Consider the following 17,375-nt stretch of genomic DNA (forward strand, 5'->3'; position numbering starts at 1 on the left):
CTAAAAGATGTTTAGGAAGTAAGCAAGAGTGTACACAAAAAAGATTTTTTTTGAAAGTAAGATATTTTGTTTTGACACACAATATATTCCTGCGGTGCTTTTATGAAAACTCTACATATCTCAAGGAATTAAGAAGTTCTAACATCAAAACCTGCATTTTTTTTTGTTGCAATTCTTACAATTGTGGTGGCTGGTGGAATTTTGTTTTGGTAGGGCCATCCAATCAATTTCAGCAAACATCTCAGACAACGGTCTCTACAGAAGCTTCTAAACCTTCCTGGTGTTCCGGTCTCTACAGAAGCTTCTAAACCTTCCTGGTGTTCCGGTCTCTACAGAATCTTCCAAACCTTGATGGTGTACCGGTCTCTACAGAAGCTTCTAAACCTTCCTGGTGTTCCGGTCTCTACAGAAGCTTTGAAACCTTCCTGATGGTCCGGTCTCTACAGAAGCTTCTAAACCTTGCTGATGGTCCGGTCTCTACAGAAGCTTCCAAACCTTCCGGGTGTACCGGTCTCTATAGAAGCTTCTAAACCTTGATGGTGTACCGGTCTCTATAGAAGCTTCTAAACCTTGATGGTGTACCGGTCTCTACAGAAGCTTTGAAACCTTCCTGATGGTCCGGTCTCTACAGAAGCTTCTAAACCTTGCTGATGGTCCGGTCTCTACAGAAGCTTCCAAACCTTCCGGGTGTACCGGTCTCTATAGAAGCTTCTAAACCTTGATGGTGTACCGGTCTCTACAGAAGCTTTGAAACCTTCCTGATGGTCCGGTCTCTACAGAAGCTTCTAAACCTTGCTGATGGTCCGGTCTCTACAGAAGCTTCCAAACCTTCCGGGTGTACCGGTCTCTACAGAAGCTTCCAAACCTTCCGGGTGTACCGGTCTCTATAGAAGCTTCTAAACCTTGATGGTGTACCGGTCTCTATAGAAGCTTCCAAACCTTGATGGTGTACCGGTCTCTACAGAAGCTTTGAAACTTTAATGGTGTACCGGTCTCTACAGAAGCTTTGAAACCTTCCTGATGGTCCAGTCTCTGCAGAAGCTTCTAAACCTTCCTGATGGTCCGGTCCCTACAGAAGCTTCCACACCTTCCGGGTGTACCGGTCTCTACAGAAGCTTCTAAACCTTCCTGATGGTCAGGTCTCTACAGAAGCTTCCAAACATTCCGGGTGTACCGGTCTCTACAGAAGCTTCCTTTTCACGCCAGTCTGTTGTCTTATTGTGAAGTCCGGTTGACCTGGGCCCAGTTATTTTACCTGTAGTTTCTCCGCCAAAGTTCTTCTCTCAAACGGGTCTTGGAGGAGAGATTGTACTGAGTTAAGGTTGGGTCTTCCTGGAAGAGTAGTGCTCATGCACGCCATTGTCATGTCGTTAAAATGGCGCCTCGCGAGACTAGCCCTGACAAGAACACTCAGCTTTGGGCCAAAGTCGAATCTATTCTAGGATGCTGATTGGCTACTCTTTCTTTGCACTGTACCAGGTGCTGCGTACATCTCTGGATTATTAATCCACTAACCCTATACTCAGGGGTAGCTGATGGATATCTCAATGAAACTTCCTGACATTAAGACACATACATTAGTTATTTATATTTTGTGTTACAATGTTTTTTTTTAATCATGCAAATTTGCTTATATTTCCAAAACTAAACTCTGAACATTGGATGAAGGTTCATGAGTCTTGTTTTATTTAGTTAACGTTTTAGAGTCAAGGGTTTTTACAGTGGGAATTTTGGATATCTCTTTGTATCACCATGAATCAGAATATACTGTCAACAGCCCTATATTTCTTTCGCCATGTACTAAGGAATAAAATGCTTTAGAAATCTGACGATGAATCATATATGAACACATTCCTTTGTAAACAAAACAAAAGAAACTTCAGAATATACAAAGGAATGAAACTGGAAAGTTTGAGAGAGAAAACTACACTTTAGTTGCTCTTACATACTCCGGAAACAAAAAGTAAAACTGTAAAATCCCACAAATTTTGCAAGAAAATAATAAATTAGCTGCAGCACCAACTTGCTACATTTCCACACTCCAGTGATTTTATATGGTGCTTTATCAAATACATGAGCACAGAAACTCTCTTAAACTCTCTTAAACAAATGTACCTTCTCATTTCTCGCTCCCACCCGCTGACATGACATCAGGCTGTGAGACACACTGTCTTTTATAATAATTGTATTGATCAGCTTCTCCTCTCTCAACGTGTCAAGTTTGTAAGCAGCCATTTTGCACAACATCTTGTAACATTGCTTTTAACACGTCACAATATACAGTACGACTCGATAGATTGTCAAAAAGCCGACTCTTGTTTCTATTTTTCATGCGTTGTGCCGTCACAAACACCCCAATGCACCCCTCTGCACAGATGTACAGGATCAAACTAGATGGGAAAAATTATAGTAGCTCTTAATCCTTTATTTCTCCACCATCCAGGTGTGCTTAAACAAGGCTCCTAACCCGCCTGCTGCTGTTCCACAGATAAGAGCTCGGTTGTACCTGAGTAGCTCCCAGTGCGACCCACGATTCTCTTTTTTTCCTGCCCGGTATGAGCAAACTTCCATTGAATCAACACAGGGGGGAAAATGAAGTCTACGAAATGTGGTCGTCTGAGAGGAAAATAGACGGTCGGAGCAAAGAATCAACATTTGTCTGGCCGTGTTTTGATTAAACAACATCTGGCGCGTGTGTAAGGAAAACTGTCTCTGCCAGGGAGGGCTTCAGTTGTGGCACAGACACACACCATCTGAGTGTGTGTGTGTGTGTGTACGCACTTGTCTAGTGTGTCCTGAGATGCCAGATCAGAGGCTCGCATCAATTTTTGAACAAAGCGCTCTGGCATTTTGAGGCCGTGCTGTTTTTTAAGAGTCTGGGAGGCAGAGCAGAAATGCCTCGCCCGTGACTCCCGTTGCTATGAAATTACAAGTTAGGGAGTGGATTCAGAGCTGCAGGCATTTTCTGCAGTCTGACAGAAGTCAATGTGAGGGTGCCCTGGGGACGGGGAAGAGAGGAGCCCGGAAAGGAAGAAGGGACGTGACTTTAACTAATGATATCAAATCTGTCTATTATAGAATCTGGCCTGGTAGTTTGGAATACCATGAAAGGTTGGACGGCGGCGCCCGTGTGCATCCAGCTGTTGCGCATAACATGGTTGCCAAGCAGTACATTAGCTGACAGCTTGTCAGGGGGGAGGGGGGGGGGGGGGGGGGGGGGGGGATGGGCACCTCGAGTCTTTGGTCGATGCGTTTTGATGCGGTTCAATAGTGGGTGGTGTCTGCAAAACAGCGAACACAATCAGCCTTTCACGTGTTGACGCCTCTCTCTCTCCATTTGCCGTTGCGACGGGAGAAGAAATCCCGTCTCCGCCTGTCTCCATTTCCCTTGTGGTGAGCCTGTCATTCACAGAGGGTGTGTGTGTGTGTGTGTGCGTGTGGGGGGGGGGGGGGTTTGGTTCCTTCAGTGGGAAAAAGTTGGCTGAGAAGAGCCTTTTTTTTTTTTCTTCTTTATTTTTACTCAGGTTTTAATACGCACTTCCTGAGAAACGGCGAACACTTTTCCGTCTTCCCGCCGTGCACCCGGCTGATACGAACAGATGCTCCACCGCACTCTCACTATCTCCAACACCCACCTATCATCTGCTTCACCAGTCTCCCTCCCACCCCCCCATCTCCTCTGCTAGCTTCACCTCTGATCCCCAATCTAGACCGTCCATCTGCTGCACGGCTCTGCATCAATAGTGCCTATACCGTCTGAAGCCACCTCACAACAGGCATATATAATTAATGCAACACTGACCATTGCCAAGCTGTATTTATACATGTTTTTTTACGCAGACACGTTAGCCAGAAAGTCAGTGTTTACACAAAAGCCACCATATACTTCTGCACAATGCAGCCCCCCCCCCTCCCCGTTCACCAACTAACCACCTTATTTCTCAAACCTGTTACTGAAATGTCAACATGGCGAAGTAATTAACAAACATTTATGCCACTGGGTCTTAATTAACAAACTTAGAATTAATTACTAGATTTGTTTGTTAATTCATGGCTAGGCAGCTGCTTATTAATACCGAATGCCGTCGAGTGAGTTAAAGCAGTCGGAGAACTTTGCCGTGCTTCTGTCCGGTTCTTTACGTTCCTTTTTTTTTAACTTCTCCATTTAAATAAGAGCTAGTGATGGATGATATCTGTTAGTTGTTATTATTTAAAAAAACTGCTGCATTTCTAGGATATTAAAGGAAGAGCAGTGCCTCGCATGTAAGATTAATTCTGAAAATGAGAAAAGTTGTAGGCTTCAAGCCAGTGATTATTAGATAACACATTCAAGGCAATGTTGCATTTTATTAAAGCAATATATTCTCCTTTCTCTTTCTTTCCCGCTGACGCACGCCGTCTCCTGTTATCTCTCCGTTCATGCCTGCAGTTCACCTCCTGGGCGAGCCAGAGAGTCGCTGTTGTTGGTCTGAAAAACAGAGCTCACACGTGGGCCTTTCGTGACACGGGGTTTCTCAATTCAATACGGTCCGATGCACATTATTCCCGAAGAGCAAGTTAAATGGAAAATAACTCAAATAAATAACTTTCACACTGAAGCAAACATGTTTGGTGCGAATGTGTCAACACAAGACGCTTCATTGAAGGTCGTAGGCAGGAGCTACCGTAACAACGGGGGCCCGCTAAAAGCCTAAAATACTGGATCTGGTATCGGTGAGGACGCAGGTCTGTGCACGATGCATACCTGCTATGAGTTATTGTCAATACATTTCTCAAATACAGGAAACCACACGTGTTGAATCTCAGCTGCAACACCAGTGCAACGAGCCGTTTTCCGTGACGTTGAAACATGACAACCCTTGTCGGGGGAGCGGCACGAAGCTGCGGTTGCGAACGAGGCCCCCCCCGAGCGCCCCCGGCAGTGACCCGTATTAACTCGGGACTAATTGTTTTCTACAAATTGTGAAAAGGACGATCAGATTGAGCTTGTTTGTGTGTTAAAGAGGCATTTACAATGACTTCCTGTAAAGTGCATGCGGAGGTTCAGGTTCAGAAGGCAACAGCCTCTTCAACAAAGAGGACCCCCTCCCCACCCCCCCAGACACATCACCCTCCGCCCCCACATGTCCTCCTCCAGCGCAATCAGTTCTGCATCGCAGGAATTGTTTGTCGATGTGGAGGTAGAGTGTCATCGGCGCTGAAGTGCTTCCCGGCGGTGGAACCGGCGGATGATTAAAAGGTTGTCGTTGCCGACCGTGGAAAAGGTTAAAAGACGGGGGTGTAATGTTCCTGCTCATCCGAAAGGACTCAAACGGTCGAATGTTAATTCTTGTCAACAACCTCAGGGTTCTATTCGCGAGCTCGTCAGCCCGTCGGCGGACGTGTGCGGTGCTCTTTGCGGCCTTGTTGGGTTGTAAGATCCAGCGGCCTTTTCCTTGTTTGTCCCGTCTCCGGCTGAGCGCAGTCGGCCAGGCCACGGCCCTGAGTGTGTGCTCTCTCCTGGTTGCTTGTGCACAGAACCAAAAAGCAGCATGAAAGTGGACACGTGTTTTCTGTAGGACCGGATCAGATCAGCTGGAGTTTGAGTAGGAAACGGGACCCCGTCTTTCAGGGATGCGAGGTCGCACTGTGCCGAAAGTGGAGCAGAATTTGGCAAACCTCAGATGCCTGGTTGCTCGCCTTCAGTCCCTCCAAATCACGGCAGTGTGCTGCGGCAGCAATCATCTTCCTCCGTATTACCCCGCAGGCTTTACCAAATTAGTTCAGTCGGCGAGGGGCTCTTTCCCCCTCATTTCATTTAGGTTTTCCACTAAAAGCTATGAATACATTGAACTGACAGAAGAGACCACGCTTACCCGTTGCTCTCATTTTCTCTCAGTGACTTCCCCTCACAGGTTGCACCGCAGCTAACGCGGTTTTAGCGAGAGTGCGCGTGCATCTCCAGGACGGTGGTTGGTTTGTGTTCGAGGCAGAGAGAGAGAGAGAGAGAGAGAGTCTGATAGAGCCATCACTCAGCCCTTTGGCAGTGATATCTTGTTTCCCTCTAAAACTGGGCGAGATGTATCCGTGCCCCTCGTGTGTTATGGCCGGGCTGAGGCATTGGTTGTAGATCACTGCGGAAAAACTGTGAAGCGCAGGGGGGGAGAGCGCCGTCTTTACGAATGACAGCGGCGGAGCACATCGAGGAGAGAAATTGGTCTTCGGCCTTTTTTTGATTGGAACGGCGTGACGTTTTTTTCTTCCCGATGACATCCCCGCGATGTAAATGAGCGGAGGGATGTGGGAACTGGGAAACAGAACCCTCCCGCAGCCTCCATCAACGGGCGGGCCGCGCTTCCGCAGGCCTCTTTTTGTTTCAGCCGCATCTCGCATCGGTAGCTGTCATCTCGACAGTCAACCTCGTGGTCTGTTTTGAGAGACAACGTTCCGCCGGTCCCGCAGACGGTTAAGTGGTTGTGCGTCTCACCACCAGCCTGAGGTTAAATCACAGCAGACTGTCGTTCCTCGGGTCTCGCCTAATCAGTCTGCTGCAAGTACGATCCCACCTGCTCCATAAAAAAATGCAAAGGGAACGAACCGACTCTGAAAAAAAGCCGGCAAAGCATCGCTAAACCTTGCTCCTGTGGATGTTTCAGGCATTAGTCGCCGTGGCATTAAGCTGTCATGTGGGCACGCATTAGTATAATACCTGATCTTTTAACAAATGAGTCATTACTTGCGGGGCTGTGGCTTTTGTTTGACAGCTGTGTGTTTTGGCGTCTTCATCTTCCCCTTCTATCGTCGCCCCGGATGCGCACTCACGTCTTGTGTTTTGCATCCATCCGCAAACACAAACACAAGCACGTCGATGCTCTGCGCGCAAAAAAAACAACAAATTGGAGCGCCGCTTGCACAAGAAAAGGCTTGCCCGGGGCTAGTCATTTTGAAATTAAAAGGATGTCTCTTTGTTCAGCCTCAGTTCCAGGAATGAGGGAGAGAACGTGAACGTGTCGCACTGGGTGGGTGTGTGTATGTGTGTGTGGGGGGGGGGGGGTTCACAGCCAGGGAATCACACACAGTCTTTTATCTATTCCCCTCGATCGGGAGACATCCGGCAGGAAAAGGTAGGAGGATTGGATTAGCTGGAAGTGAGAGTTCTCTAATCCTGATGGGGTTTTCAGACGTACACCCCATCACTATGGAGGAACGTGGCGGTTGCAGTCGGTGAGGAGTTTTCGGATCGGGGGGGGGGGGGGGGGCTGGGCCCGGGACGGTTTTGCCTCACTAAACCCTTCGCACTTGCATGAAAGAGGTTCCAGAAAACGAGGGGATTAGTCAGAGTTTAATTACACTTAGAAGTAGCGGAAAACGTGCGCCGACTCTCCAACACACGAGAGAGAGAGAGAGGCGGAAGGAGGCGGCGATGCCTTTTTAAAAAAAAAAAAATGTGTTGCCAAGTGTGTCTGCGGATTCATCAGCAGAATTAACGGCCTTCGGTGAGCACCGACGTGGGAGAGATCAAAGGAGTCGTCCCATCGACACCTGCTTTTTACATATTGGGATGGTGCGAGGGTCACAGCTCTCCGTGACACGGTGGTTGTACTCATATCGCTATGGACACGGGGTTGTGCGACATGTTTCTGGTCTCGTTGCACAGCTCCGCTCAGTTCTCCAGAGTCTTTACCCCTCTGAAAACTCTCCAGTAATTCTTACAGTTGTTACTCGTTACCGTCCAGGAGAGAAACATATATACATACATATATGTTGAGCCCAACTTTGCAGTTGGGATAAGCGCATTCACCCCAATCCTCAAAAGAATTATGATTTGCAGTAAGCAATAACTAAATAATAAATTATTTAAGCGATACAATAGAAGCAAAACTATATTTTTTCAGCCACATTTTCCTTTCATAACATGTCCTCTTTTTACGCTAGTGGAGAGAGAACTTTTATAATATACATTTAAGTGTTGGTTTTCCTTCGTTGTCTCTTTCTTCTGTAGATTCAGTTAGCATTATCTTCACCTGTCATGTCTCCATAATATATGATAATACATAACTTTACAGGCCGTGTTTTTTCTCTCCACTTCAGTAGCACTTACAGTATCTTTAGAGTTTCTATATTCTGAGGTTTTTTTTATATATCATTCATAGTCTGATTCAAAGAACAATTTCTTCCTAAAAACAAATGGCAAATATTACAATAATTTTGGACCTGGTCTCATTTTATGTTCAGATTTCTGTTGCGGAAATGAATTAACATTCAGCCCATATTAAGTGAGATGAAGCCTCATATTACAGATATTTGTCTTAATGTAAGTAATCAACTGGAGGAGCTTTCAAGCTGTTCATTTTATTGTGTAAAACGTGCAAATTTGCAAAAAAAAGCGAGCTCGCTTTTGTCCGTACGTCTTTGTGCTCCGAAAATATTAAACACTCTATTTTACACGGGATGGCACTCTGTAAATTATCGTATTGTAATGCTGTGGAGGAGAACGTGAACCGCGAGTACCCGGTGACGTTCTTTCGCTGTGTTATTTCTCACGTTGTGCCCCAAAAAACTGAATTTGTTGGCGGGCAGACGTCAACGCTGTGAGGAATAATGGCCGCTCGCTGAGGTCTGGTTGCAGAGGAGAGCGAGAGGGTGAGGGATTGTGGGAGCAATGGGGAAGTCTGGGAGTGAGCTGGCTTTGAGCTGTTTTGAGTGTGTGTGTGTGTGTGTGTGTGTGTGTGTGCGCGCGCAACCTGAGATGGCTCAAATCAGCCATCTCGCCGTCCATTCACGACTCACTCTTTTTCGATTCCATTTTGTTCAGCCGCCGTCGGGAGTCTCATTTGAAACGTGGCTTTGTGTGTTCAGGTCCCCGAGGTGAAGCCCTGCAGCATGGCCAGTCCGGGACACTTCCCCACTTCCTGGAGGAGCCCGTCGACGCTTACATCGTCAAGAGCAACCCCATCAAGCTCCGGTGTCAAGCTCGGCCCGCTCTTCAGATCTTCTTCAAGTGCAACGGCGAATGGGTCCACCAGAGCCAGCACTTGTCCCAGGAGCACACGGATCTGGGGACAGGTACAGCAAACACTGATGTAACACAGGATATAGACTTTAACGCTACTTAAACTCCCCCCCCCCCCCCCGAGCCTTCTTCCTGTCACTTTGAGTGATGAGGGTGGCATTCACATTTCTGATAGCGAAGGACGGAAGTCTTAAGCATGAACTTTGCAAACGGGGCTCGGTGGCGCCGCCCGCGGTCGTGTCCGACCCTGCCAATGTATTTTCTTCACCGTTTTGAGTGCACGTTGTGTTTGTCACATTTGATCCAAACTGAATTGGCAACTTTTTGACCATGAAAGGCACCCACTTGTTCAATTTTTAGGATTTGACTCCGAACTCCGACGGGTGTCTTTTTACTGATGCAACTCGCTGAAATGCGGTTGTTTTTGTTGTTTTAACTTTTGAATTCAAACAACAAAAGCAAAAAATGTCCCCAGTCTGTTTTTATTGCATCATTTCACAATGGGCATACAACAAATGAATTGTTTTGTCCTCCAAAATGTAATTCAATTGACCGGTTCTCAAGCAAACATTGTGAAAAGTTTGCTTCAAAGTATCGGGACAACGAAGAATTGATTTTGATTTTGAAACTTTTTAATAGCACTTGTTTTATTATGGTCCTATAAAGTATCCAGGTGAGTGGAAAAAAACACAAATATTAGCTCCAGTAATCTAATTTGGCCCCTGAACATCAGATGACTGTCATTTAACCTGATTATAACTTACGAGCCTGCCTCGGCTGCTATTAGGGCCACAGTGTTGATGCTTCACTTAACACACAGCGCCAATCAATATCTCCCTCCAGAGGTAACAATGGACCTCTAAACTTTAACTGCCTCTGGTCTGGATTCATAGCGCTGCCCCCATCTGGCTCCTTATCGCCATTCACATCCGCTTCCTCTGGGAAAGAAGTCGAAAAGGAGAGCCTCTTAAAAATCCACCTGTGCTGGTATCTCATAAAGTAGAAGGATCTGTCCAGGTGACAGTATTTATCCCCCAATCCACCAGCTGCTGGCAGATGCAACAAAATAATGAGTATTGAGCTGAAAAATGTAAAATTAGCAAATAAATAGATTTCAAAATGTACACAAAAAAACACATTTTGTCTGAGAAGTTCTGTTCCACAAAGGTAGCCAGTGGTCAGATTAGTGCATGAGCGGACTTCGACATTAAGCGTCATCCTGTTAAAGTTCTCAGTATGTTTTGTGAATGCTGCTTGCATTCATCAATGCTGCTTTATCAACACTTTGTACCGTTGCTATGGCGCCAACGCTCAGAGCTGAGGAGACAATGTTACTGAAAGACAAGCAACTCTTGCCCAATTAAAATTTAATGAAGTGGAGTGACTCGAAGAAACTGCCTGCATAAACTCATGACTTGATCCTCGTGCCAATACAGTTTTTTTTAACTTCTTTTTTGTATTTTAATAATGGATCAAATTAATTTAAGAGATGTTAAAGGGGTCGCTCGATGTGGCAAACGCACAGAGAATTATATAACATGCATTTCCCCTCTACAGAGCTTCAGAGAGTCTTTTAGCTTTTTTTTGGTGCTTATTTCAGCCAATTATCAATATATGTTAATTGGTATGTGTATCATATGGCAGGATTTTGCGTTTTTGCGGATGCATTTGGCAAGAACACAAGTCATTGCATTACCTTAACATATACATTTTAATAACATATACGCTCATTTTGCTTCATATTGTTTTGCTGCGCCGATCCAGTCGTAGGCCTTTTAGAATATTTCAGTCTGCGCACATCTTAATTAAACAGAAACATAATTAAACCTAATGAAAACAATGTCGTGAATGCAGTGCGGGGGCATTGCGTCTCCGCTTCACATCCAGATGCTTCAGTCGTGGCTTTTTTTGTTTTGCACCATCACAGTGCAGTCAGTTGGCAAAACCCCTCTCACCGGGGTTCAGCATTCATTAAGGAGATATTTGGTCCCGTCTCTGATCATCTGAGTGCTTAGCAGTGTAATCAGACACAGGATGGGGGCACATTGTAATTGGATGGAGGAGTTCACTGCCTCAGATAAACTACAAACCGTACATGAAGTAGTGGCTCTATGGCATGACATGAGAATATCTAGAAACCGCCACGGCTACTTTATTGGATCAAATGGAATACAAACAAGTGGAGAACAAAATGTTCTTTAATTAATGCCAATATAATTAGATTTTCTACCAACACTAGCGCTGGCCATCTTTTAAAGCCCACACTTTGGATGTGACTGCACACTCGGACCGCCTCCTCCTGAAAGCCGTAACCAGCTTCTAATGTTAATGTTATCATTGCCGAGCACATCATTGTGCGCAGTGGAGATGTCCTTTCAAACATGCCATCATTTTTTTTTTGGGACCAGAGTTCCTTGTTGTCTCCATTACATGTTGATTAGTTTTGTGATGGTTTTTGAAACGGACACGGAAAACGGAAAAAGCAGGTAGCAACTCTGGACGTTCTTTTATGGCTTTGCGGTACGAGAACGATGCAAAACTGTCCAAATACTTTGTAGTGGAATTGTTTTGGACATGTGGGAATCCTGTAAAAACAATAATTTGTGTAATTTCTGATTGCATTCTTCAATCTTCTTGAAGCACAGCTGACAAACGGTATATACGAAAGTCCCATTCGTTATGCTACAGGTTGAAAAAAACAAAAAGATGGCGACCACTTGGCTTAATACAAATGTTGTCACATTTAAAAAATTACCTTCTTTTTCTCAGACGCCGACATAAAAAAACTAACGCATATTTACATACAGTATGTAAGCCATCTGCCATTCTAGATTAATTTCCTTTTCCCTACAGCATGTCTGTTGGCCATGGCAGTCGCTCCAACACTTTCACAATAAGTATCACAATAATTATTGGGATTTCATACAATATGATGTCATTCATTTCCCCAAGGAACAATCCTTATGACTTGCACATTTTTATGCCCGTGCGCAGCCTTGGCCCCAGTTTTAAGTCAAGTACTTAAGTAAGGAAAGGGTTGCTATGACATCCAGTGATACAATTATTCTATGTGTCACAGTATCTTTTTTTTAATCAGGCCTGCGACTAATACTCTTATTCTAGTTTGTATTTATCATGTGTATTTATTTTGGGCTAAATGAATTGTTATATGAATTAGAAATGAAAAAATATAGATTCTTGTGAATAACCAATTCACTCACACTCCAATGCCCTCTGTATTTTTCATAATCTTATTCCCTCGCTTTGCCCTTGGAACACAAACGTGCACGTCTCGGCTCAAATGCATCTATACTTGTATGAGTAGTGCGCTCTGGTTGAAAGACCCACAGGGACACGCCCCCTCCTCTAGGATGATGTGTGTTTGTGCTGCTGTGGACAAGCTTTTCGTATTCCCAGGTGTGAGACACAAGGAGGATTTACTGAGCTCTTGTGAACCGCATCGGTCACTAACCGGGGCTGTGCACAGAGGCGAAGGTCGGCAAACACGCTACACGCTGAGAAAATGAACACCTCGCCTCTGCTCAGGCACCTCTGGCTGTCCATCCCGCTTCATCTGTAGGAGGCATTCGAAACAACTGTATCTCGGTACAAGCTATTATAGTCCGACTAGAATGGCCCCTGGGTCCGGCAGCAGAGTATGGGGGCTGTAGCTATTAAAGCAGTAAGCTGTGAATTAAATGCAGACCGACTCGACAACACGTGGCCCTAACGTCGTTTGACCAGAGGGGGTTTAGAGGCGGAGGACAAAGGCCGTGTCTGTCCAGAGGCGGGTAACTCGGCTAGGGAGATAAATATATACTGTATTTCAGCTTTTGTGTTGTGTTGTTTTTCTAAGTCTGAGCTCAGATCGCCTTCCAGGAGACAGAGCGAGCGAAATGTGGAAACGGAAAGAAGGAAATATCCATTACGGCTCCCGTGAATAGCTCGGGCTGCCGCGTCTATACTCCGACTGTATGAATCGTGTTGTGTATCTCGGATCTGTGAGATGTGAACACCGTGTAAAGCCTAAATATTTCATAGCCGCAACTCATCCCTCTCTGAGAGCTAATCCTAACTGCTAACGTTTCCGTGACAACGTGTGAGCTGTAGCCGTCTTGTGACTTCTTAAGATTTACTGCAGGAGAAAAATGGGGAGTTCTTTTTCCCCAAAAATGTCAAATATGGGCTACTTAGCTTTTTTTTTTTTCGTCCTTGAAATGTAGAGAAAATGGAAAAAATATGTATCGCATGAAAGAAGAACTAAAATAAATGAGCGCTCGCAGCCAGTGCCCCCACGCATATTAAGTTTAAGCCTTATTACGTGTTAGACGGAGACTTTAAAGATGTTTTTTTGTTGTTGTTTTCATTCACAGCCAATACAACCTTGTGCACTTGACAGCCGGCTGTTTCTGAACACACTTTTATTTAGTGTATCTTAACTCGTGCCACTTCTCTGAGACGGTAACAAATACAGCATGGCAGGCTTTGAGAGAACTGTCTTTTCTCCACTTGTAGTTCATGTGTTTCTTCCTGAGATGCTCACCATGAAGGTTAACAGTGGAGAAGAAAAAAAAGAGAAGCTTTCTGCCCAGAGACAATAGAGCTGATCTGTTTATGACAATTCCACTGCCATCTGTGCAATTTATACATTTATACATTCACATACACAGGCCAAGAGGTCAAGAAATAATCACAATAACATCATTTCTTGTCTTCTGAGGATTTAAACCAGACGCAGATGTCATGTCTCACTGCAGGATATAGTGTAGGCCGTAATGAATGCTCATTTATTATCACCGTGCAGTTATTATGAATAATTGTCATTGTCGTTGCTATTCAAACCGTAAACTGGGCTCGCTGTCACGCTGAAATATATTGCGTTCATCAATAAAGGAATGTTTCGTGAGATAACGTCGGACATCAAAACCGCTCCGCTCACTTTGTTTGTAGCATCAGTTTGAGTTTATTGTTGTTTATTCGGTTTGTCATCGAGTAATGTGCTTTGAGAGATGCTTCTTTTATTGTACAGATAACATCGTGAGGACCGACTCCCTTATTGACAATTCACTGGATGGCCTCTTAGTCCTGTTTGGATGCATGAGTCAGTTATGAGTGCCGGGGATCCAGAAAGTTGTGGCCAAGTGTTGAAGGAAAAGTTTGAGACACACACACACACACACACACACAAACACACACAAGCAGCCACTCTAAAGTGTTACATACAACACACACACAGTTCCATTGTGAGCTATATCTAACTATAGCACAAGCTCGCTTTGGAAATAATATAAGGGAACATAGGTTTTATTAGAAAAGATGTTTTTATTTTTATAGTTGAGGAATATGAAATAGTTTTAGAAACAGTGTGATAATTATATTACTAATAATTAATATTACTGAACATATTTATGACCTTCAGTAAAAAAGAAGTCATGATGATGCAATGCGTATTTGAAAGAAAAAGAAGAAGATACACTTTTTAAAAAGTGTTTGTTTTCTGGAAATTAAAATGTTTTATGAGTATATCTTTCTCGAGAGGAGGACGAGCATGTATATAGAATATATTTCACCTTTTGCTTTGTCATTTTATGATTTTGATTAAACATGATTTGTTGTTATACATACATACAATACAGTATGTTATCATTGAAGATAGTGTCGGGTGCCCCAATCCAAATAAATATCGTCCCTATGTCAACGACACAATATTCAAACACATTATGTGGCCATTATTAAAAGCAGACTCTTGAGAGTCGTTACAGGGAGGAAGCGTTTCGGTGCGTTAACGAAACTACAAAACTGGAAAGCAGACGGGAGGCGGTGGCGATAACAATACAGTCTCATTACTGCTCTCATACCTTTTGAACAGCTGTGGCATTTTTTAAATGGCCCACTTACAGGAGTGGAAAAATAATGTGTAAATAATGCAGAGTTTGTAGACGTGAATATAATAAGGCGCAACACAAAAAACAATGATGGTGCCGCATTTAATGAGGAATTGTGGCGACATTGAGAGTGCAGAATTAGAGAGATATGTCATTTTTCCTTAATATTGTCCAGAGACATTTGTCCAATTTCCTAGCAACCCGCTGTGCTTCGCCTACGCACACTTCGTCGTGAGCTTCAATGACATTTGCATATTAACTATAGAAATAAATAATAGTAACAGTTATAGGTGTTTTAAGCTGTTTTATATGATTTTTTTTCTTCTTCTTCTGTGTGTCACGTCATATCACAGCTATAGGATGCATTTCAGGAATTCGAATGAGAATGCCGTTTTTTTGCATAACAAAAAAAAAAAAGAAAAGGAGGCCAGGGCGCGTGGGAATATCGTCTGATGGTAATGCGGCGATTCTCCGATGAGAGACGGAGAATGAGTGATAATTACGTCATTGTTTTTTTTTTTGCCTGTGACATGACGGTGCCCAGTGCATGCCACATTAACCATCACTAAACCAGACCGACCAGTTGGGTGTGTACAGAGGTCCTGCTGGAAGTCTGCAGGAGCCTGGTGTTGTTTGCTGGGCACTTAATGTACACTCAGTGGATCAAAGTGGGCGGAGCCTCGGCCGAGTGGGCAACTTCTTAGCGGTCCTGCTGCCTTCCGATGCTTGTAGGGATTTAATTGGAGTAACTGAAGGAGAGACGTCTTTCATAGTTTCTGTGTCAAGCTCCTGCAGAGTGTTTTTTCTTCTACTTGCTTGGGATTGTTCAATTGAAACTTTTTATTTACTTTTATTTGCATTATTCCTGGAATCGTTGCACCTTTCCTCAGTTGCTCGTTGTCAGAATCACCAAACTTTCAGAAATGTGAGGCTGCGAGATCAAAAAGAGTTTGGGTGTCTATTCTTACCCCATAAATGATCCGGCTTTTACCTGAAAATACCAACACCTCGCTCTGTGCTGCCTCATTTGAATGAAACTACTGCCGGCGTGCGCCTCTCTCCTCTTTGCACCTTCTTTCCCGAACACTCAGGGGATGAAAATACCAAACAGAAAAACACCTCCATGTCAAAGTGCTGCTCCTGGAAGTCTTTGCGTTGCTCAGCCGGTTGGTGGGCAAGCAAAAGGTAGATGCTTCCCCAGATATCGTTCCCGAATATAGACGCAATACAGAAAATGGCTGCTAAATGTACGCTAATAGGTGTCTTTGGCTCAGTTGCCTCTGTAACTGCTCTTAGTCAAGGCATGACGCTGAAATGGACAAATATTGCAGCTTTTCTGGAGAAAGAAAACATCTTCTTGGATCTTCTGGGCAGGCTTTCACAGTCTGAAAATCTCAACCAATTAGAAAGTGTTTAGTGATGCACCGTGAGATGAAATGTGTTTGACTGTCTCTCTGTTACGGGTGAACAGCTCGATATCAACATTATTAGTCCAACCAATACTCATGAAGGGATCCTTCTCACATTAGAGCCCATTCTAGACACATTAAAGGGGACATGTCATGCTTTATTTTCAGGTTCATACTTGTATTTTGCATTTCTACTAAAACATAACAAATATTTGTGTTCATACTGGCTGTCTGAATATACCTGTATTCCCACCTCTGTCGGCAACGCTGTGTCTTAGCGCCTGTCCCTTTAAGTCGCCCTCCCGTCTGCTCTGATTGGCTTGCAAGACAACAACAGTCTTTTCTCAAGGTGTAGATAGTCAGACGGGGTGTGGTATATTCTCATGAGCATGCATGAAACGTAGGATTCACATCTGAATGGTTTGTTGAATCACACGTTTTCAGATCTAGAAAGCCCACAAATAACTGAGTGGGTTGTTTTATTTCACAGTTATATAAAGCAACCCATAATCCTTCATTTTATCTCAAACAAATCGCCTCATGTGAAGATGCATGGTTTTCACTGGACAACGGAACTACAGTTTTTTTTACGAGCATGTGCTTTAATTATTAACGGAACAGTGAAAATAAATAACGGCAAATAAAATATGAATAATGAATCATGCATGAACCTCATCCATCATGACACTTGGCTCTCCCCTCGTTTGTAGTGCCTGAGCAGCTGTTAATAAGAAAAAAAAGTATTGATTTGGGTGATTTCTATATACAAAAAAACATGTTTTGGGTGTTTTTCATCACCAGCCATTCTGATGGATAATTAGGCCCATTGAGGGTTCACTGCTTGAACAAAACTGGGGAGAATGAGATCTGTGACGGAGGTTTCAAAGCACAAATGTTTATTGTTCTAACGTCGTCCGTCTTCCGAGCGGAGGCTGTCGTTTTGACTGATCTGCTGCCTGTCATTGTTCCGTTTAACTGAGAGCAGACCTGACGAGAGGGAAGCAGCATGTAATAGTCGGCCGGTGGGAGGCGTGTCGAGTCAGAGTGAGAATATGGAATTCAATTTCCTGTATCTTATCAGTTTGAATG

At 44.1% G+C, this 17,375-nt stretch overlaps 1 protein-coding gene across 1 annotated transcript in view; it reads left to right on the top strand.

Moving 5' to 3' along the window:
* The window catches only part of LOC117740698 (netrin receptor UNC5D-like), a 143,500-nt gene that overhangs the window by 77,451 nt on the left and 48,674 nt on the right, over positions 1-17,375 (top strand). The window contains exon 2 of the mRNA XM_034547230.1: positions 8,839-9,045. Within this exon, the coding sequence (XP_034403121.1) occupies positions 8,839-9,045 (207 nt within the window). The remainder of the gene's footprint in view (positions 1-8,838; positions 9,046-17,375) is intronic.

The sequence above is a fragment of the Cyclopterus lumpus genome, chromosome 12 (genome assembly GCF_009769545.1).
Source record: "Cyclopterus lumpus isolate fCycLum1 chromosome 12, fCycLum1.pri, whole genome shotgun sequence".
NCBI lineage: Eukaryota > Metazoa > Chordata > Actinopteri > Perciformes > Cyclopteridae > Cyclopterus > Cyclopterus lumpus.